The 24755-nt window shown below is 40.9% G+C and overlaps 1 protein-coding gene across 3 annotated transcripts in view; it reads right to left on the reverse strand.

The window, feature by feature from the left end:
• Positions 1-24755, reverse strand: part of tle2b (TLE family member 2, transcriptional corepressor b) — a 216200-nt gene that overhangs the window by 50883 nt on the left and 140562 nt on the right. For all 3 annotated transcript variants that reach the window (XM_072914591.1, XM_072914592.1, XM_072914590.1), the window contains exons 5-6: positions 14293-14355; positions 2069-2143 (exon numbers count right to left, since the gene is read on the reverse strand). In XM_072914591.1, the coding sequence (XP_072770692.1) occupies positions 2069-2143; positions 14293-14355 (138 nt within the window). The remainder of the gene's footprint in view (positions 1-2068; positions 2144-14292; positions 14356-24755) is intronic.

The following is a 24755-nucleotide window of genomic DNA, read 5'->3' on the forward strand; positions in this document are numbered from 1 at the left end:
CTGTGGAGACAACAATGTGAGGTGTGTGCACATGTGTGAGGTGTGTGCATACGTGTGATGTGTGCGCATACGTGTGATGTGTGCGCATATGTGTGAGGTGTGCGCATACGTGTGAGGTGTGTGCAGACATGTGAGGTGTGTGTACGTGTGAGGAGTGTGCATGATGTCAGAGTGAAATGTGCAACAGTAAAGTGTGTGTGAGATAGCATCTTTTGTCAAGGTTTTTAGTTGTAGTTGTGATAGCCTGTGAGAAGATTGCTTATCTTTGGTCATTTTTTATCCTTAGTAAATGATAGTTGTGTATAATCAATGACATATGTGTCAATCAATATATTAGTAAATGATAGTTGTGTATAATCAATGACATATGTGTCAATCAATATATTAGTAAATGATAGTTGTGTATAATCAATGACATATGTGTCAATCAATATATTAGTAAATGATAGTCGTGTATAATCAATGACATATGTGTCAATCATAATATCATACTTGCCAACCTTGAGACCTCCGATTTCGGGAAGTGGGGGGTGGGGGGCGTGGTCGGGGGTGGGGCGGGGGGCGTGGTTGGGTGCGTGGTTAAGATATATATATATATATATATATAAGAAATACTTGACTTTCAGTGAATTCTAGCTATATATATATATATATATATATATATATATATATATATATATATATATTTTATTACATATATATGTATATATATATATATATATTTTATTACATATATATATATATATATATATATATATACATATATAAATAAAATAAATACTTGAATTTCAGTGTTCATTTATTTTATATTATATATTTTTATATTTTATTACATATATATGTATATATATATATATATATATTTTATTACATATATATGTATATATATATATATATATATATATATATATATATATATATATATACATACATACATATATAAATAAAATAAATACTTGAATTTCAGTGTTCATTTATTTACACATATACACACACATAACACTCATCTACTCATTGTTGAGTTAAGGGTTGAATTGTCCATCCTTGTTCTATTCTCTGTCACTATTTCAGAACACACACATTATACAAATATACATTATAAAATCAATAAGAAAACGGGAGCTCTAATTTGGGAGTCTGAATTAGGATCAGAAGTTCCTATATAAACATTGCGCACTCACGTCGCCTTTTTGTATTGATTACTGCAGCTGTGCGCTGGATTCATTCACAAATACAAACTACAACTCACAAACACTTTAGAGTTAGGCTCCACCATCAGAATGTGTACTTAAACTTATAAAGATCACATGGATATTATTCAGTGAGTTGATGCACCAAAACTAACCTGTTATACAGGAGGAAAAAGCACACAGGACGTTTCAATTGTTCACAGACTGGTCGCGCTCATCAGAATGACAAGACACTTCCGGTCTGCAGGTGATAGCATTCAATTGGGAAGAAACGCCCTACTGCCCCCTACTGACCAATGTGAATACTGATAAATGTGTAATGACAGCTCCAAAAACGAATTCAAACCACAAAATAAAATAAATAAATCAACACAAAAATGTGACACATTATGGGTGGGTCACATATGCATGTACAGTAGATGGCAGTATTGTCCTGTTTAAAAGTGTCACAACATTGCTGTTTACGGCAATGTTGTGAACAGGCTGTCAACACGTCACTCAGGTCCGCATGGAGCTGGAGGGGGCGTGGCCTCCAGCTCCGCCTGAATTTCGGGAGAAAATTTGTCCCGGGAGGTTTTCGGGAGAGGTGCTGAATTTCGGGAGTCTCCCGGAAAATCCGGGAGGGTTGGCAAGTATGTAATATATTAGTAAATGATAGTCGTGTATAATCAATGACATATGTGTCAATCAATATATTAGTAAATGATAGTCGTGTATAATCAATGACATATGTGTCAATCAATATATTAGTAAATGATAGTTGTGTATAATCAATGACATCCAGTATGTGTCAATCAATATATTAGTAAATGATACATGGAGTATGTGTCAATCAACATGTTGCTGCAAGTGAGCTGATGTGCGAGGAGGTGACTCACCCCAATGATGGCGTTCAATTCTGCCATGGTCACCTGCTTGGCCCGCTCCACTGCTTGCACCACCTGTTGCTGGTGCTGCGCACACACACACACACACACACACACACACACACACACACACACACACACACACACACACACACACACACACACACACACACACACACACACACACACACACACACACACACACAGAGATAGAGAGAGAGAGAGACAAAAATGATCAGTTATAATGCAGTAAGAGTCCATGTCTCACAATGCAATGACAATGACACACAAAGTGTATATTTATGCACACATGATCAAAAAGAACATGTGTTTACGTAATAATACGCCTCAAAGAGACACTACACCAGGACTACACCAGGACTACACCAGGATTACACCAGGACTACACCAGGACTACACCAGGATTACACCAGGACTACACCAGGACTACACTAGGACTACACCAGGACTACACTAGGACTACACCAGGATTACACCAGAACTACACCAGGACTACACCAGGACTACACTAGGACTACACCAGGACTACACTAGGACTACACCAGGACTACACTAGGACTACACCAGGATTACACCAGAACTACACCAGGACTACACTAGGACTACACCAGGATTACACCAGGACTACACCAGGACTACACTAGGACTACACTAGGACTACACCAGGACTACACCAGGATTACACCAGGACTACACTAGGACTACACCAGGACTACACCAGGACTACACCAGGATTACACCAGGACTACACCAGGATTACACCAGGACTACACTAGGATTACAACAGGATTACACCAGGACTACACCAGGACTACACCAGGACTACACTAGCACTATACTAGGACTACACTAGGACTACACCAGGACTACACCAGGACTACACCAGAATTACACCAGGATTACACTAGGACTACACCAGGACTACACTAGGACTACACCAGGACTACACCAGGATTACACCAGGACTACACTAGGACTACACCAGGACTACACCAGGACTACACCAGGACTACACCAGGATTACACCAGGATTACACCAGGACTACACTAGGACTACACCAGGACTACACCAGGACTACACCAGGATTACACCAGGACTACACCAGGACTACACTAGGACTACACTAGGACTACACCAGGACTACACTAGGATTACACCAGGACTACACCAGGATTACACCAGGACTACACTAGGACTACACCAGGACTACACTAGGACTACACTAGGACTACACCAGGACTACACCAGGATTACAACAGGACTACACCAGGACTACACTAGGACTACACCAGGACTACACCAGGACTACACCAGGACTACACCAGGGGTGTCCAAACTTTTTCCACTGACCCATTTTTCCAACTAATACAATATATATATGTAGATGTTTCTTTGCCTTTAGGACTCTCCTCAAGTTTGGTCTCAGGGACACAAAAAGGTCTCAGTCATAAAAATGTTAAAAATATGAATTTCTTTCTGTTGAGATATACATATATATATACATATATATATATATATATATATATATATATATATATATATATATATATATATATATATATATATATATATATATATATATATATATATATATTTAAATGTTTAATACCATATGTGTCAAACTCAAGGCCAGATCTGGCCTGCCACAACATTAATGCAGTATGTCACATCATTAAAGTGGCCCGCCACAACATTAATGCAGTATGTCACATCAATGAAGGAGATAGATAAAAAATGAATGAATTAATTAAAATTAAATGTGGCCCGCCACAACATTAATGCAGTATGTCACATCATTAAATGTGGCCCGCCATGCCATTCGGTGTGGTCTGCCACATCATTTTACGTGGTCCAACATAGCCTTTAATGTGGCCCATCAAGTCATTTAACGTGATCTGCCTGTCATTCAGTGTGGTCCGCCACATCATTAATGTGCCGCATGATGTTATTAATGTGGCTCGACACGTCATTCAGTGTGGCTCGACACGCCATTGAAACCGGCCCGCAATTTAATGTGGTCCATAAAGTCATTAAATGAGGTCCGTCACATTATCTAATGTGGCTTATCTTGTCATTCAATGTGGGCCGCCACATCAACTAATGTGGCCCTCTCATGGCAGCCATGTTTGCGATGTGGCCCTCAATAAAAACAAATTTGACACCCGTTTTATGTCTTTTTGTCAGAACCCTTTTTATTGTAAAAAACACAAAGCACACAAAACAATTAAAATAGATGATTTGATGTCAAGTAATTGGAGCCTTAAAAAGTCAATAATTCATTAGACTGATTTTAATTCATTATTTTATTTTGAACAAGGAACATTTCTTTAAAATAAAATTCACTAAAATGATTGAGGATCTAAAAGGACCCAATCACAAAAGTGTTAAAAAAAAGTCTCGAGATCAACTTCTATCTTTTTTTTTAATAATTTTTCATGTTTTTTTTTTTTAAATGTGTTTTATACCGTTTTTGGCAAAGACTGCTTTGTTTTATTGTATGGTAAAAGCATAAAATATGAAATATTTCCACCCAAAAAATATTTGAAAGTGTAATATTTCATGTGGAGAAATTGGAGCCTTAAAGAAGTCAACATTGATTTTGATTCATTATTACTTTTTGAGCAATGACAGTTTAAAAAAAAAAAAAAAAAAAAACAGCCTGCATGGCAGCTTTGTGTTATTAGAGTCAACACTGAAAACATCTTCTTGTTACATTTCACCTTTTTGCTCTTTTATTACACCTTTTTATCTCTTTTTTTTCTTTCTCCTTTAAATAATATATTCATAATGTGCCGCAGGCCGTTAAAAAAATGGCTGCGAGCCACAAATGCCACACTTTGGACACCTTTGTGCTCCACTAAAATATCTACTTTGTTTATAATAAGTCATGCATGCACACACACACACACACACACACACACACACACACACACACACACACACACACACACACACACACACACACACACACACACACACACAGTGTCAATATTGATGAAACTGACAGCAGTGTGACCTCCTGTCTCCAGAGACACACAATCCATCAGTGCGCTCACAGTGGGACCAAAGGAAACATGTCTGCACATTTGTATTCTGTTGGCACACACACACACACACACACACACACACACACACACACACACACACACACACACACACACACACACACACACACACACACACACACACACACACACACACACAGACACTTACATTGTTTGCAGTGCCACACAGGCCTCAGGCAGATTGCTAAATGGCAACATTTTCTGACCTTACAAAGGCTAATTTGGTAGAAATCACAGCTGCCCCCTTGTGGTTGAAATGTGAACTTGTGAAAACACCTTCACTGATGATGTCATCACAGCGAAATGAATTTCTCGAGCATGTTTTTGAGCACAACACCTTTGAGAAAAGAGGAGTTTATGAAGTTGTGTTTTTTCATGACAAGCTTTAATGACGCTACAAGGTGTGTGTGTGGGGGGTTTTGGGGGGCGGGTTTCGTGGTATTTTGTTGCGTCTCGGAAGAGTTAGTGCTGCAAAGGGTTCTGGGTATTTGTTCTGTTGTGTTTATGTTGTGTTACGGTGTGGATGTTCTCCCGAAATGTGTTTGTCATTCCTGTTTGGTGTGGGTTCACAGTGTGGCGTATATATTTCTAACAGAGTTAAAGTTGTTTATACGGCCACCCTCAGTGTAACCTGTATCGCTGTGGATCAAGTATTGCCTTGCATTCACTTGTGCATGAGTGCAGAAGTCGCATTTATTGTGCGACTGGGCCAGCACTCTGATGATAAAAGCGGACGTTACTATTTTTGGGAGGAGCACTGAAATTAGGGAGTCTCCTGGGAGGGTTGGCAAGTATGAGAATTAGCGGTGTACTGTATATAATCGGCGGGCCAGCTCTAGTGTTAATTTGATATCGCCTCAAGGGCCAGAGTTTGACACCCATGCCTTATAGGAAACTATATATGTAGCATTAACTTTAATAGTGTGATCATATAAGTTTTGTGGCTCCGACTGGGTTTTGATCTAGTTCAAACGGGCCCAAATGAGTCTTTTGACGCAACCTGACCTCTGCCCTAAAGGGTCAAAAAAAATCTATATTGTATTGGTTTTGGAAATGACAAATATCAAATGGTGTCATGTCTGTGTAATCATGCTTTGTCTTAGTCATGTTTTGTTTAGTTATTGGACTTTTTAGTTTCTGGCTTTTCACTCCCTTGTCTTGTTTCCATGATTACCCCATTAGTTTCACCTGTTCCACGTTTGGACTCATTGTGCACTCTTGTTTGTCACCATAGCGACCCATTAGTTTTCACCTGTCACGTCACGCACCTGTTTCACGTTTTGAGTCACGCACCTGTTTTCGTTAATCATGTCTGTAGTATTTAAGTTCATTGTTTTTCAGTTTGTCTTCCTGGTGACATCTCCACAATTATGCTCTGCACATTTCTGACTCTTTTTTCATGTCCATCGTTCACGCTGCTCCTTTTTGTCCATGCCAAGTAAGTTTTGTTTATTATTGCCACAGTTAGTGTTTTTGTTGTTGTTCATAGTTTTTGCCTTTGTGCAAGTGTTTGGTTTCATAGTTTGTTCTCCGCCATTGTGCGCACCTTTTGTTTACTTCCTTGTTTTGTATTTATAGTAGTGATGGGTTGATGAGACGTCATGAAGCGTTTTGACACATTGCAAAACTGTATTGATACTGTGTCGATACTGTGTCACTAAATACTGACATCTGCTGGACATTAAAAATCCCTACAGGCAACCTATGGACCGACTCAACTGACACTGATTTGATGCCCTAGTACAGGGGTCACCAACCTTTTTGAAACCAAAAACTACTTCTTGGGTACTGATTAATGCGAAGGGCTACCAGTTTGATACACACTTAAATAAATAAATATATTGTCATTTGTAAGTTACACGTAAGTGTGATTTAAACAAGAATAGCTAAATAAATACATTTATATATATAAAAAAAATGGGTATTTCTGTCTGTCATTCCGTTGTACATTTTTTTTTCCTTTTACGGAAGGTTTTTTGTAGAGAATAAATGATGAAAAAAAAAACACTTAATTGAACGGTTTAAAAGAGGAGAAAACACGAAAAAAATTAAAATAAAATTTTGAAACATAGTTTATCTTCAATTTCGACTCTTTAAAATTCAAAATTCAACCGACAAAAAGAAGAGAAAAACTAGCTCATTTGAATCTTTTTGAAAAAATTAAAAAAAGAATTTATGGAACATCATTGGTAATTTTTCCTGATTAAGATACATTTTAGAATTTTGATGACATGTTTTAAATTGGTTAAAATCCAATCTGCACTTTGTTAGAATATTTAACAAATTGGACCAAGCTATATTTCTAACAAAGACAAATCAGTATTTCTTCTAGATTTTCCAGAACAAAATTTTTTAAAGAAATTCAAAATACTTTGAAATAAGATTTAAATTTGATTCTACAGATTTTCTAGATTTGCCAGAATAATTTTTTTGAATTTTAATCATAGTAAGTTTGAAGAAATATTTCACAAATATTCTTTGTCGAAAAAACAGAAGCTAAAATATTTATTATTCTTTAAAATAAAAAAAAATAAAAAAATTACTTGAACATTGATTTAAATTGTCAGGAAAGAAGAGGAAGAAATTTAAAAGGTAAAAAGGTATATTTGTTTAAAAATCCTAAAATCATTTTTAAGGTTGTATTTTTTCTCTAAAATTGTATTTCTAAAAGTAATAAGAAGCAAAGTAAAAAAATAAATGAATTTATTTAAACAAGTGAAGACCCATCCATCCATCCATTTTCTACCGCTTATTCCAAGTGAAGACCAAATTCTATTTGAGTTTTGTCTCTTTTAGAATTAAAAATGTGGAGCAAAGCGAGACCAGCTTGCTAGTAAATAAATACAATTTAAAAAATAGAGGCAGCTCACTGGTAAGTGCTGCTCTTTGAGCTATTTTTAGAACAGGCCAGCGGGCGACTGATCTGGTCCTTACGGGCTACCTGGTGACCGCGGGCACCGCGTTGGTGACCCCTGCCCTAGTATATACAATAATATAAACCAAGTCATTGTATTTCATTTAGGATTATTTCATATCTTCATTTAAATAAAAATATATTTGTATCTTTTTTAGATACAGTCAATAAATAATGTGAACATGTATCATAACATGGAAATCTAAGAGAACGTGTTGTGGATGATTGTGGACTGGGAATTTTTTTAATTTAATTTTTTTACACATTTTTATTTAAAAAAAAAGTTTTTCCGACGTATTACATTTTAGACGATTTCTCTTCTTAGTTATTATTTCTCCGGCTGTAGAAAAGAGCCGCTCACAGGGCACAGAGGAGGCGACACAGTTGGCGTATCGGTCACGTGACCAAAACAGCTCATGATCGGTCACGTGACTTTCTAAAAGCGGTACGCGCACCGACACAGGGTTTCGCTCTATGAGCTCGACGCATGCGCCGATGCATCGGTGTTGCCGGACCCATCACTAATTTATAGTGTTTAAATAAAAATGCACCTTCATTCCCGTCTCGCCCGAGCCAACTTTCCGTTGCCTTCGAGAAGAACTAAACCCCAGGACCAAATGGCCCCCAATGCTTGATTTTTCAGTGTGTGGCCCTCATTGGAAACAGTCTGCTATCTTGCCTTATTATACAGTATGAGTACAAAACACCCGGAAAAGGGTGGAATGCCATCTTCGGGTTGGGGAGGAGACCCTGCCCCAAGTGGAGGAGTTCAAGTACCTCGGAGTCTTGTTCACGAGTGAGGGAAGAGTGGATGGTGAGATCGACAGGCGGATCGGTGCGGCGTCTTCAGTAATGCGGACGCTGTATCGATCCGTTGTGGTGAAGAAGGAGCTGAGCCGGAAGGCAAAGCTCTCAATTTACCGGTCGATCTACGTTCCCATCCTCACCTATGGTCATGAGCTTTGGGTTAAAGTCAAAGTCAAAGTCAAAGTACCAATGATTGTCACACACACACTAGGTGTGGCGAGATTATTCTCTGCATTTGACCCATCACCCTTGATCACCCCCTGGGAGGTGAGGGGAGCAGTGGGCAGCAGCGGTGGCCGCGCCCGGGAATCATTTTTTGGTGATTTAACCCCCAATTCCAACCCTTGATGCTGAGTGCCAAGCAGGGAGGTAATGGCTCCCATTTTTATAGTCTTTGGTATGACTCGGCCGGGGTTTGAACTCACAACCTACCGATCTCAGGGCGGACACTCTAACCACTAGGCCACTGAGTAGGTGTTATGACCGAAAGGACAAGATCACGGGTAGAAGCGGCCGAAATGAGTTTCCTCCGCCGGGTGGCGGGTCTCTCCCTTAGAGAGAGATAGGGTGAGAAGCTCTGTCATCCGGGGGGAGCTCAAAGTAAAGCCGCTGCTCCTCCACATGGAGAGGAGCCAGATGAGGTGGTTCGGGCATCTGGTCAGGATGCCACCCGAACGCCTCCCTAGGAAGGTGTTTCGGGCACGTCCGACCGGTAGGAGGCCACGGGGAAGACCCAGGACACGTTGGGAAGACTATGTTTTCCGACTGGCCTGGGAACGCCTCGGGATCCCCCGGGAGGAGCTGGACGAAGTGGCTGGGGAGAGGGAAGTCTGGGCTTCTCTGCTTAGGCTGCTGCCCCCGCGACCCAACCTCGGATAAGCGGAAGAAGATGGATGGATGGATGGAGTACAAAACAGTAAGACCATTAAAGAACCCAATCACTGATTCATGTTTGAACATGTTTTCCATTTTCTTTTATGTGAATACTATTTGGCAATGCACAAAACATTCCAATATCCAGCCAAGCATCCAACAAATCCTAACCAAGGTTCACATTTTCACCTTGCATCAGTCGTCACTGCTCAACAATTTAGTTTTAGGAAAGGGAACAAGCAGGAAGTGGATTGATTCCATGTGGCTTTGATGCGGCTGCCAGACACCTGTAGTTCTGGAGCGAGCTGGCCCCGAGGGATCGCTCAGCGAGTGGACTGGCTTCCAAACCCAAGTTGTGGTTAGAACACAATCCCATCTTTTTCAGGGCCAAAAACACTACAAGAGCTTTCTGGAGAGCGTGAATCTCACCGGGAGAAGAGTTTTCTTTTCTGGGAGAAGAGTTTTCTTTTCTGGGAGAAGAGTTTTCTTTTCTCCGAGAAGGACAGGGAAGGAGACTTTTCCTTCCGCTTGAAAGTGAAGGTTGCAGTGGGCAGCGAGAGCGAGGCTAGGTGACGCTAGCAGAAGCACAAGTCACTCTGGCGTTGACAAAGGTTGCTGTAATGGCACAGAGGCGTCTGAAGAAGCCACAGCAGAAGTGGAAATAACATTCCAATATCCAGCCAAGCATCCAACAAATCCTAACCAAGGTTCACAGTTTCACCTTGCATCAGTCGTCACTGCTCAACAATTTAGTTTTAGGAAAGGGAACAAGCAGGAAGTGGATTGATTTCATGTGGCTTTGATGCGGCTGCCAGACACCTGTAGTTCTGGAGCGAGCTGGCCTCGAGGGATCGCTCAGCGAGTGGACTGGCTTACCAACCCAAGTTGTGGTTAGAACACAATCCCATCTTTTTCAGGGCCAAAAACACTACAAGAGCTTTCTGGAGAGCGTGAATCTCACCGGGAGAAGAGTTTTCTTTTCTGGGAGAAGAGTTTTCTTTTCTCCGAGAAGGACAGGGAAGGAGACTTTTCCTTCCACTTGAAAGTGAAGGTTGCAGCGGGCAGCGAGAGCGAGGCTAGGTGACCACGCTAGCAGAAGCACAAGTCACTCTGGCGTTGACAAAGGTTGCTGTAATGGCACAGAGGCGTCTGAAGAAGCCACAGCAGAAGTGGAAATAACATTCCAATATCCAGCCAAGCATCCAACAAATCCTAACCAAGGTTCACAGTTTCACCTTGCATCAGTCGTCACTGCTCAACAATTTAGTTTTAGGAAAGGGAACAAGCAGGAAGTGGATTGATTCCATGTGGCTTTGATGCGGCTGCCAGACACCTGTAGTTCTGGAGCGAGCTGACCTCGAGGGATCGCTCAGCGAGTGGACTGGCTTCCAAACCCAAGTTGTGGTTAGAACACAATCCCATCTTTTTCAGGGCCAAAAACACTACAAGAGCTTTCTGGAGAGCGTGAATCTCACCGGGAGAAGAGTTTTCTTTTCTGGGAGAAGAGTTTTCTTTTCTGGGAGAAGAGTTTTCTTTTCTCCGAGAAGGACAGGGAAGAAGACTTTTCCTTCCACTTGAAAGTGAAGGTTGCAGCGGGCAGCGAGAGCGAGGCTACGTGACCACGCTAGCAGAAGCACAAGTCACTCTGGCGTTGACAAAGGTTGCTGTAATGGCACAGAGGCGTCTGAAGAAGCCTCGGCAGAAGTGGAAATGGCTTTTCACGCTAGGAAGAGTGCTAATGCTAGCGGCTCGTGATGCTCCAAGGTCTAAAAGCTGACAAAGGGAAAGGAGACAAACCGCTAGGAGAAGTGGATAATATGCCAACACGGAGGATTGGCTATGCACTTGACTTTGCTCTGACCTGTTACATGAAAGCTAAAATAAATATTTCACTCACAACAATCAATAGTGTCCATTGCTTGTATTCCGTCACATTCTGTTGAACAGCAAGCATCGTGCAAACTATCTGAATACCAAAGAGGCTTAAATCTAAACTAAACTTTGTTTAGTCTCAAAATGTGTCATAAACGCTCCAATGAACAACTATATACAGGTAAAAGCCAGTAAATTAGAATATTTTGAAAAACTTGATTTATTTCAGTAATTGCATTCAAAAGGTGTAACTTGTACATTATATTTATTCATTGCACACAGACTGATGCATTCAAATGTTTATTTCATTTAATTTTGATGATTTGAAGTGGCAACAAATGAAAATCCAAAATTCCGTGTGTCACAAAATTAGAATATTACTTAAGGCTAATACAAAAAAGGGATTTTTAGAAATGTTGGCCAACTGAAAAGTATGAAAATGAAAAATATGAACATGTACAATACTCAATACTTGGTTGGAGCTCCTTTTGCCTCAATTACTGCGTTAATGCGGCGTGGCATGGAGTCGATGAGTTTCTGGCACTGCTCAGGTGTTATGAGAGCCCAGGTTGCTCTGATAGTGGCCTTCAACTCTTCTGCGTTTTTGGGTCTGGCATTCTGCATCTTCCTTTTCACAATACCCCACAGATTTTCTATGGGGCTAAGGTCAGGGGAGTTGGCGGGCCAATTTAGAACAGAAATACCATGGTCCGTAAACCAGGCACGGGTAGATTTTGCGCTGTGTGCAGGCGCCAAGTCCTGTTGGAACTTGAAATCTCCATCTCCATAGAGCAGGTCAGCAGCAGGAAGCATGAAGTGCTCTAAAACTTGCTGGTAGACGGCTGCGTTGACCCTGGATCTCAGGAAACAGAGTGGACCCACACCAGCAGATGACATGGCACCCCAAACCATCACCCAACCATGCAAATTTTGCATTTCCTTTGGAAATCGAGGTCCCAGAGTCTGGAGGAAGACAGGAGAGGCACAGGATCCACGTTGCCTGAAGTCTAGTGTAAAGTTTCCACCATCAGTGATGGTTTGGGGTGCCATGTCATCTGCTGGTGTCGGTCCACTCTGTTTCCTGAGATCCAGGGTCAACGCAGCCGTCTACCAGCAAGTTTTAGAGCACTTCATGCTTCCTGCTGCTGACCTACTCTATGGAGATGGAGATTTCAAGTTCCAACAGGACTTGGCGCCTGCACACAGCGCAAAATCTACCCGTGCCTGGTTTACGGACCATGGTATTTCTGTTCTAAATTGGCCCGCCAACTCCCCTGACCTTAGCCCCATAGAAAATCTGTGGGGTATTGTGAAAAGGAAGATGCAGAATGCCAGAGCCAAAAACGCAGAAGAGTTGAAGGCCACTATCAGAGCAACCTGGGCTCTCATAACACCTGAGCAGTGCCAGAAACTCATCCACTCCATGCCACGCCGCATTAACGCAGTAATTGAGGCAAAAGGAGCTCCAACCAAGTATTGAGTATTGTACATGCTCATATTTTTCATTTTCATACTTTTCAGTTGGCCAACATTTCTAAAAATCCCTTTTTTGTATTAGCCTTAAGTAATATTCTAATTTTGTGACAAACGGAATTTTGGATTTTCATTTGTTGCCACTTCAAATCATCAAAATTAAATGAAATAAACATTTGAATGCATCAGTCTGTGTGCAATGAATAAATATAATGTACAAGTTACACCTTTTGAATGCAATTACTGAAATAAATCAAGTTTTTCAAAATATTCTAATTTACTGGCTTTTACCTGTATTTGTCATAGTCGGCGGAAGCATGGTCTACAAAAGTCAAATGGTCTCCTTATGTAGTTTTTAGGCTAGGTTATGTTCTATAATGCTATTTGGTAACAGTAGAAAAGAAAGTCAAACACAAATACAAATAGACTTTATAGACATTGAAAGAGAAAAGGAAAACACATGTTTGGGTGTAATAATAGATGAGGAAATGACCTGGAAATGTCATATAAAATAAAGTAGCAAGAAATGTTTCAATGATGAATAAAGCAAAATAAGTTCTGGACCAAAATTCTCTTCATATTCTCTAAAAGTAATTGATGGGCATTGGCAAACATGTACCTTTTTCCACGAAAATATTCCGATACTGTGAACAGAGTTGTCAGAACGCTGGTTTGTAATCTCTTAATAAAGTTTGACTGACCTATCTGACTGTTTTGTTGACATTCCCTTTAGCGCAGCTCCATCTAATGGATGCATAGGTGCGCCTTATAATCCGGTGCGCCTTATATATGAACAAACTTTTGAAATATGCCATTCATTGAAGGTGCGCCTTATAATCCGGTGCGCCTTATAGTGCGGAAAATACGGTACTTTGAATGTTTATTATTTCCCATTTAAGTATTACCTTGATATTTCTTAAACACGTTTGCTACGAGTGTTTCAAAAAGCACCAACTTGGCGAGTCTAAATAAAACCCTAACCCTAACACTGGTCAGATTGATAGGCACATACCTAATTGTAATATTAATAATAACCATGATCATGTTGATTACCATCATTGTGCCATGAAATGTTCATATGGTGTGGCCAGTGAATGTGTGAGTTCCATGGGGAAGGAGTGATACAGGTGGATACACGGGGAAGGAGTGATACAGGTGGATACACGGGGAAGGAGTGATACAGGTGTATATAAATCCAGGTGCCACTCACCTCTTGAGAGAGGAAAGGGATGATCTGAGCGCAGATGGCACTGAGACGCTTGACGATCTCCGCCTGTGACGGGAGGAGAGAAGGCATGTCACATATGGCAGAGTAATGAGTGCACCATGAACATATGATACACATTTACAGCACATTAGGCTTTTGCGGCATTAAAAAAAAAAAAAAACCCCACAAAAGTAACATGCCTCTAATGAGGTCGGGACAATACCAGAATGTGCATGGAATGTGGGAACAAAGAGGCAGCTTGAAGTCAGCTTTCAGCACCCTCACATTTTCTTTTTTGTCTACTCCATCTTCCTCCCCGGAGTCAGGATGTAAACCCACTGGACACTTCATTAGGTACACCTTACGCAGTTAATAATGCTTTATTATTGTACTGTACAACCACATGTTGTATTCATTTCTTGTAAAATGACTAAACAATTTTATAACGTGTCCAAAGTATATCCCGTACTTTAAGGACAATGTCAGCATTTCGGGTAATGACCAAGAATTGCACTTAGAAGTGTTGACAGCACAGCAAGTTTATATATAACACAATCCAAACACATTTTACACACATGGTCCAAAGAAAGTCAACACACACGGTCACACATAACACTTACTGAACTTTGTGGATGTTGTAACAAATCTCCAAGCACAACACTTAATTCTAAATGACACCCATTGAAATCCCCTGGAAGTCACGATGGGAACAATTCAAACCAGTCTCTCCACAATGATCCATGTGTGACACATTTGAGCTGCTTGATATTTCTGATTGATTACAAAACTTTGAAGAGGTCGTTACGAAAATGAATAAGGTAGGAGTCAAACTTTCACACACTCTAAATATCCAATTATATATATCCATTATTTTAATTAATATAACATATAGATATACATATAAATAAAATATGTGCGTATGTATGTATATATATATATATATATATATATATATATATATATATATATATGTATGTGTGGGAAAAAAATGGTTCAACAACATCCAAGACAAACAACAGCACAACTTTATCTCCTTTGATATCGAGGAATTTTACCCTTCCATCACGCAAGACCTACTGACTCAAGCACTAGACTTCGCCTCAGACTACGACTCAATCACAGGCAACGAAAGAAACATCATCATCCACGCAAAAAACTCCATCCTCATCCACAACAATACACCATGGCAAAAAAAGAACAATGCAACATTTGACGTCACTATGGGAAGTTTTGACGGAGCAGAAACGTGTGAACTCGTTGGGAGTTTCCTCCTCTCCCAGCTCGCTAGCCTCAATCTGAACCTTGGTATTTACCGTGATGACGGACTGGCAGTGTGTCGCGCCTCGCCAAGGAGCAGCGAGAATACCAAGAAGCGCATATGCCAAATTTTCAAAGAGAACGGCCTACGGATCACGATTGAAGCCAACAAGCAAACCGTCAACTTCCTTGACGTCACTTTCAACCTGAGAAATAACAGCTACCAACCATTCACGAAACCCAACACAACACTCCAATACGTGCACCATGACAGCAACCACCCACCCACCACCACGAAAAGAATACCTACCGGAATCAATAAAAGGCTATCGATGCTGTCATCTAGCAAAGCTGAATTTGACCAAGCAACCCCCCCGTACCAAAAAGCCCTTGATGAAAGCGGATACAATTTCACCCTCACCTATGAACCCACGCCAGGAAACCAGCCAAAAAAGAACAGAAAACAAAACGACATCATCTGGTACAACCCCCCATACAGCAAAAACGTCTCAACGAACATTGGACACAAATTCCTCAATCTGATTGACAAACACTTTCCCAAAGACAACACCCTAAGAAAAGTATTCAACAAGAACAACATTAAATTGAGCTACAGCTGCATGAACAATATACGACAAATCATCTCAAACCAAAACAAAACAATTGCAAATGAGCCGTCGGCCCCCAGACAGAGCGACTCCAAAACCAACAAAGGATGTAACTGTCGAAAGAAACCTGATTGCCCTCTCAACGGGGGGTGCTTACAAACATCAGTTGTCTACCAATCTAAGGTAATACGCAAGGACATTAACACATCCGACACATATGTAGGATTAACCGAGGGAGAGTTCAAAACCAGATGGAACAATCACAAGGCTTCTTTCAGGAACAAAAACCTGCGAAATACCACAGAACTCAGCAAACACATTTGGGACCTCAAAGACAATAATGTTGAATATTCAATAACATGGCAAATTCTTGCATCCAGCACACCTTACAATAGTGGTAATAAAAGATGCAACCTATGCTTGAAAGAGAAACTGTTTATTATTTACCGTCCAGACCTGTCATCCCTCAACAAGCGCAGCGAAATTGTAACAGCATGCCGCCACAGACGGAAACACCTCCTAGGTAACACATGAGCCAATCACCACGCCCCTAGGCCAGCCTGTACCCACCCACTCTGTGCCCTATATAATCCATGGTATGCGAATGCTCCCATTAAAATCTCCTGATGATTGAGGGTACCCCCCCTCATGAAACAGGCCTGTAGAGATGAAATAGTCTTGTGATTTTTTCCCCCACACATACATATATATATATATATATATATATATATATATATATATATATATATATATATATATATATATATATATATATATATATATATATATATATATATATATTGTTAAATAAATGCAAATGGAGTTATTTTAATTTGTAGTTTTTTAAAAATGTATTCAGATTGTACAGATGCATTAAATGTTGTGGCAGGGGAGTGTATAAAGATAAAAATACATATTTTGTGTCAATATAGCCACACACACACACACACACACACACACACACACACACACACACACACACACACACACACACACACACACACACACACACACACACACACACACACACACACACACACACACACACACACACACACAGAGAGAGAGAGAGAGAGCCTCTGTTGTGTGTCTAATTCTATCTGTCTGAGTGCCCTCAGCCTCATTTTGTTCTCTTCTTCCTCCAACAGCTCTCACACTGAGCCATTATTACGCTATTCACCCTCCTCTTCTTCACTGCTCTCTCATCTCTCTCTTTCTAGTTTTCCACAGTTCCTTTGCCAGACAGTTTTGATTCACCCCCGCACCAATCTTCTTCTTTTTTATTTCTCAATTATTAGCTTTCCTCTTCTGCCTTTTCATTTCTTTCTGGGCCGTTCTTCTTCTGGTTCCTTCCCACCACCGGGGGATGCTGAAAGGTGTGTGTGTGTGTGTTGGGGGGGTTGTGATAAAAAGGTTTTGGACACACAAACACACTCGTCTGTATGATGAGCCATCCTGTCAGTCATCACACACTCTTCCTCATTGCGTCATACATTTATTTATTACAGTCTATCGCACTCTTGCATGGGAAACTGCAATATTTAACAACATAACTGCATTCTATTGCACAACTAGATTCTCCTGCTGCTACATTTATCAGGAATAGGAGTAGTACTAATATTTATATTGATTAGGAGTAGTACTAATATTTATATTGATAGTGAATCATGACATCACCATTATTTGTGCCCAGGCTTGAAATGTGCAACCATGAAAAAACTGTCCAACTGAAGACATTATTTAATTCAGTGCTTCTCAAATATCTTCTGTTACACCCCACTCAAAGAAAAACACACTCTTTACTGCAGATCTGGGCAAAATGTGGTCCACGGGCCACATGTGGCCCATTAAGATTTTCCATCCGGCCCGCCGGACGTTCTACGTCATTTTGTTAGACCTTTAACATGAAAAGTGTATTTGCCATTATGATGTACAGCATACTTGCCAACCTTGAGACCTCCGATTTCGGGAGGTGGGGGGTGGGGGGTGGGGGGCGTGGTCGGGGGTGGGGCGGGGGGGCGTGGTTAAGATATATATATATAAGAAATACTTGACTTTCAGTGAATTCTAGCTATATATATATATATATATATATATATTTTATTACATATATATATATATATATATATATATATATATATATATTAGAGATGCGCGGATAGGCAATTATTTCATCCGCAACCGTATCAGAAAGTCGTCAACCATCCGCAATCCACCCGATCTAACATTTGATCAGAACCGCACCCGCCCGCACCCGCCCGTTGTTATATATCTAATATAGACGATGCAAGGCATTAGTGAGGTTATAAAGCTTTTGCCTGTTAAAGAAAGGAGACTGATCCAATGCAGCACAGACATTCGCGTGCCACGCTGTCACGACCCAGACGCACACCAGTGCGCAATCATATGGGAGCCGCGCTGAGCGCACCTCCAAGCGCGTCTCGCTGCCGGCGACGGCCGGGTATATGGGCCCGACGCTCCAGCGCCATCCATTTTCAGGGCTAGTTGATTCGGCAGGTGGGTTGTTACACACTCCTTAGCGGGTTCCAACTTCCATGGCCACCGTCCTAGCTGCTGTCTATATCAACCAGGGTGAGCCCCACCCCTTTCGTGAGCGCACTGCGCGCGGAGTGACCCCTGTTACGCGCCCCCGGCAACAGGGGTGGCGGGCAGGTAAGCTGCGCGGGCGGAGCGCGCGGAGTGACCCCTGTTACGAGCCCCCGGCAACGGGGGTGGCGGGCAGGTAAGCTGCTTACCTGCTGCGCGTGACGCCGGCCGCGGCGAAGGCGGACGAGGCGGGGTGTCGGTGCGGTGGGCACGGTGGTGACCCTGGACGTGCGTCGGGCCCTTCTCGCGGATCGCCTCAGCTACGGCTCCCGGTGGGGCCCTCTCAGGGGAAGGGGCCTCGGGGGCCTTCTCCGCTCCGTAAAAGTGTCCATCTCTTTTCTTTTTTCTTCTTCTGTTGTGGCATATGCTGCAGGTGCCTGCTCGTTTTTCGTATGTGGGTAACAACATTTAACTATGTATATATATTTCCCAATTGGTTTAACTGCCACCCGCCTGAATCTATTCAAAATCTAATTTTTTAAAATTTCAATCGCCCGACCCGACCCGACCCGACCCGCTGATAAAATCTAATTTTTAAAAAATTCATCCGCCCGATTCGCGGATAATCCGCGGACTCCGCGGTTGTGCCCGTAAACCGTGCATCTCTAATATATATATATATAAATAAATAAAATAAATACTTGAATTTCAGTGTTCATTTATTTACACATATACACACACATAACACTCATCTACTCATTGTTGAGTTAAGGGTTAACTTGTCCATCCTTGTTCTATTCTCTGTCACTATTTCAGAACACACACATTATAAAAATATACATTATAAAATCAATAAGAAAACGGGAGCTCTAATTTGGGAGTCTGAATTAGGATCAGAAGTTCCTATATAAACATTGCGCACTCACGTCGCCTTTTTGTATTGATTGCTGCAGCTGTGCACTGGATTCATTCACAAATACAAACTACAACTCACAAACACTTTAGAGTTAGGCTCCACCATCAGAATGTGTACTTAAACTTATAAAGATCAAATGGATATTATTCAGTGAGTTGATTCACCAAAACTAACCTGTTATACAGGAGGAAAAAGCACACAGGACGTTTCAATTGTTCACAGACTGGTCGCTCTCATCAGAATGACAAGACACTTTCGGTCTGCAGGTGATAGCATTCAATTGGGTTAGGGTTAGGGTTAGGGTTAGGGTTAGGGTTAGCGATCGCCGAATTGGTCCTCGCTTTCTCCCGTGTCGCTGGCTGTCGTGTCGTTTTCGTGGGTTTCGCTTGCATACGGTTCAAACCGATATGGCTCAATAGCTTCAGTTTCTTCTTCAATTTGGTTTTGGCTACCTGCCTCCACACTACAACCATCCGTTTCAATACATGCGTAATCTGTTGAATCGCTTAAGCCGCTGAAATCCGAGTCTGAATCCGAGCTAATGTCGCTATAGCTTGCTGTTCTTTCCGCCATGTTTGTTTGTGTTGGCTTCACTATGTGACGTCACAGGAAAATGGACGGGTGTATATAACGATGGTTAAAATCAGGCACTTTGAAGCTCTTTTTAGGGATATTGCGTGATGGGTAAAATTTTGAAAAAAAACTTCGAAAAATAAAATAAGCCACTGGGAACTGATTTTTAATGTTTTTAACCCTTCTGAAATTGTGATAATGTTCCCCTTTAAGATTTCACAAGAGGTTTGTTAATAAACGAATGTCCAAAACTGTTTCCGAGGACATCAATTGTGTAACCTGCCCCAGCTGGAAATAACTTCAGATAAACAAACAACAACACAACCAAATTGAAAGTTAAGCTGTCAATTTTTCTGACCGTTTCCATCCATCCATTTCCTACCGCTTGTCCGTTTCCATGTCTTATTTTCCCTGTTTCACAAGAGCACACCTGGGGTTAAAGTTTCAGGAAGTTGACATGGTTGTCAGCCTGCGTTCACGTTTGATAATGATCAGAAGAGAGGCTAACAAAGGGTGTGTGTGTGTTTGAATCAACACCATCTGGCAGCCAGCGAGCTTTCCCCTGTTTGGCAAACTGTGTTGCAATCTGGAAACAATTCAATCAGCAAGTTGCCAAACTGATTGGAGATACAAAAATGAGGCTGGGCGACGTCATGTTAGCAACTGTGAAGAGTTTACCTTTGGCAAGGCAAGGCAAGGCAGCTTTAATTACACACGCATTCATTAGACTAAGTTCAGACTAAGTAGTGATTTCACTTGGATTTTACTGACGTCACGCCCATTGAATATGCGTGGTGGTCAAGCTAGCTCTGTTCCCAATGGGTACTAGGCGCCATTTAGCCTTTCTCAAAGAAAAAACGCACTATGATTGTGTTGTTTTCGGCAGTGTGAATCGTTCAAATCGTGAAAAGGATCAAAGTTTCTTCAGAGTTCCTCGAGAGGTCATCAAAAAGGGCGGAAGAGTGCAAGATTTTGCCAAACAACGATGAGAGAAGTTCACACACTCCAGTCCAAGGTATCAGAGTGGAAGAAGTTAGCAGTGATCACTTCATTAAAGGTTTGTTTGACACATTTGATATTGTTTGTATTTCTTAAACTCATGTTTGCTACGAGTGTTTCAGAAAGCACCAACTTGGCGAGTCTAAATAAAATACATCAAATGTGAGAAAAACCTAAAAGAGTTAAGTTTTTACCAAAGGCAGCAATTATAAATGAATCTTTCAGCACATACACTATGTTGACATCTATAGTTATATTTTGATAAACAATCATAAATGAATCTTTCAGCACATACACAATGTTGACATCTATAGTTATATTTTGATAAACAATCATAAATGAATCTTTCAGCACAAACACAATGTTGACATCTATAGTTATATTTTGATAAACAATCATAAATGAATCTTTCAGCACATACACAATGTTGACATCTATAGTTATATTTTGATAAACAATCATAAATGAATCTTTCAGCACATACACAATGTTGACATCTATAGTTATATTTTGATAAACAATCATAAATGAATCTTTCAGCACATACACAATGTTGACATCTATAGTTATATTTTGATAAACAATCATAAATGAATCTTTCAGCACATACACAATGTTGACATCTATAGTTATATTTTGATAAACAATCATAAATGAATCTTTCAGCACATACACAATGTTGACATCTATAGTTATATTTTGATAAACAATCATAAATGAATCTTTCAGCACATACACAATGTTGACATCTATAGTTATATTTTGATAAACAATCATAAATGAATCTTTCAGCACATACACAATGTTGACATCTATAGTTATATTTTGATAAACAATCATAAATGAATCTTTCAGCACATACACAATGTTGACATCTATAGTTATATTTTGATAAACAATCATAAATGAATCTTTCAGCACATACACAATGTTGACATCTATAGTTATATTTTGATAAACAATCATAAATGAATCTTTCAGCACATACACAATGTTGACATCTATAGTTATATTTTGATAAACAATCATAGATTAATATTTCAGCACATACACAATGTTAACATCTATAGTTTTATTTTGATACACAATCATAAATGAATCTTTCAGCACATACACAATGTTGACATCTATAGTTATATTTTGATCAACAATCATAAATGAATCTTTCAGCACATACACAATGTTGACATCTATAGTTATATTTTGATAAACAATCATAAATGAATCTTTCAGCACATACACAATGTTGACATCTATAGTTATATTTTGATAAACAATCATAAATGAATCTTTCAGCACATACACAATGTTGACATCTATAGTTATATTTTGATCAACAATCATAAATGAATCTTTCAGCACATACACAATGTTGACATCTATAGTTATATTTTGATAAACAATCATAAATGAATCTTTCAGCACAAACACAATGTTGACATCTATAGTTATATTTTGATAAACAATCATAAATGAATCTTTCAGCACATACACAATGTTGACATCTATAGTTATATTTTGATAAACAATCATAAATGAATCTTTCAGCACATACACAATGTTGACATCTATAGTTATATTTTGATAAACAATCATAAATGAATCTTTCAGCACATACACAATGTTGACATCTATAGTTATATTTTGATAAACAATCATAGATTAATATTTCAGCACATACACAATGTTGACATCTATAGTTATATTTTGATAAACAATCATAAATGAATCTTTCAGCACATACACAATGTTGACATCCATAGTTATATTTTGATAAACAATCATAAATGAATCTTTCAGCACATACACAATGTTGACATCTATAGTTATATTTTGATAAACAATCATAAATTAATCTTTCAGCACGTACACAATGTTGACATCTATACTTATATTTTGATAAACAATCATACCGTATTTTTCGGACTATAAGTCGCAGTTTTTTTTCATGGTTTGGCCGGGGGTGCGACTTATACTCAGGAGCGACTTATGTGTGAAATGATATAAAATATCAAATAATACTATTGATATCGGGGGTGGATGAGATCCGCCCGGAGTTCCTTAAGGCTCTGGATGCTGTAGGGCTGTCTTGGTGGACAAGACTCTGCAGCATCGCGTGGACATCGGGGGCGGTACCTCTGGATTGGCAGACCGGGGTGGTGGTTCCTCTCTTTAAAAAGGGAAACCGGAGGGTGTGTTCTAACTATCGTGGGATCACACTCCTCAGCCTTCCCGGTAAGGTCTATTCAGGTGTACTGGAGAGGAGGCTACGCCGGATAGTGGAACCTCGGATTCAGGAGGAACAGTGTGGTTTTGGTCCTGGTCGTGGAACTGTGGACCAGCTCTATACTCTGGGCAGGGTCCTTGAGGGTGCATGGGAGTTTGCCCAACCAGTCTACATGTGTTTTGTGGACATGGAGAAGGCATTCGACCGTGTCCCTCGGGAAGTCCTGTGGGGAGTGCTCAGAGAGTATGGGGTAACGGACTGTCTTATTGTGGCAGTCCGCTCCCTGTATGATCAGTGTCAGAGCTTGGTCCGCATTGCCGGCAGTAAGTCGGACACGTTTCCAGTGAGGGTTGGACTCCGCCAAGGCTGCCCTTTGTCACCCATTCTGTTCTGAACTTTTATGGACAGAATTTCTAGGCGCAGTCAAGGCGTTGAGGGGATCTGGTTTGGTGGCTGCAGGATTAGGTCTCTGCTTTTTGCAGATGATGTGGTCCTGATGGCTTCATCTGGCCAGGATCTTCAGCTCTCACTGGATCGGTTCGCAGCCGAGTGTGAAGCGACTGGGATGAGAATCAGCACCTCCAAGTCCGAGTCCATGGTTCTCGCCCGGAAAAGGGTGGAGTGCCATCTCCGGGTTGGGGAGGAGATCTTGCCCCAAGTGGAGGAGTTCAAGTACCTCGGAGTCTTGTTCACGAGTGAGGGAAGAGTGGATCGTGAGATCGACAGGCGGATCGGTGCGACGTCTTCAGTAATGCGGACGCTGTATCGATCCGTTGTGGTGAAGAAGGAGCTGAACCGGAAGGCAAAGCTCTCAATTTACCCGTCGATCTACGTTCCCATCCTCACCTATGGTCATGAGCTTTGGGTTATGACCGAAAGGACAAGATCACGGGTACAAGCAGCCAAAATGAGTTTCCTCCGCCGGGTGGCAGGGCTCTCCCTTAGAGATAGGGTGAGAAGCTCTGTCATTCGGGGGGAGCTCAAAGTAAAGCCGCTGCTCCTCCACATCGAGAGGAGCCAGATGAGGTGGTTCGGGCATCTGGTCAGGATGCCACCCGATCACCTCCCTTGGGAGGTGTTTAGGGCACGTCCGACCGGTAGGAGGCCACGGGGAAGACCCAGGACACGTTGGGAAGACTATGTCTCCCGGCTGGCCTGGGAACGCCTCGAGATCCCCCGGGAGGAGCTGGACCAAGTGGCTGGGGAGAGGGAAGTCTGGGCTTCCCTGCTTAGGCTGCTGCCCCCGCGACCCGACCTCGGATAAGCGGAAGAAGATGGATGGATGTTTGACTCATTTCACTTGATCAAACATGTTCTAAAATTCCACTACAAAATAAAA

Source organism: Nerophis lumbriciformis, linkage group LG14 (assembly GCF_033978685.3).
Source record: "Nerophis lumbriciformis linkage group LG14, RoL_Nlum_v2.1, whole genome shotgun sequence".
NCBI classification, from domain to species: domain Eukaryota; kingdom Metazoa; phylum Chordata; class Actinopteri; order Syngnathiformes; family Syngnathidae; genus Nerophis; species Nerophis lumbriciformis.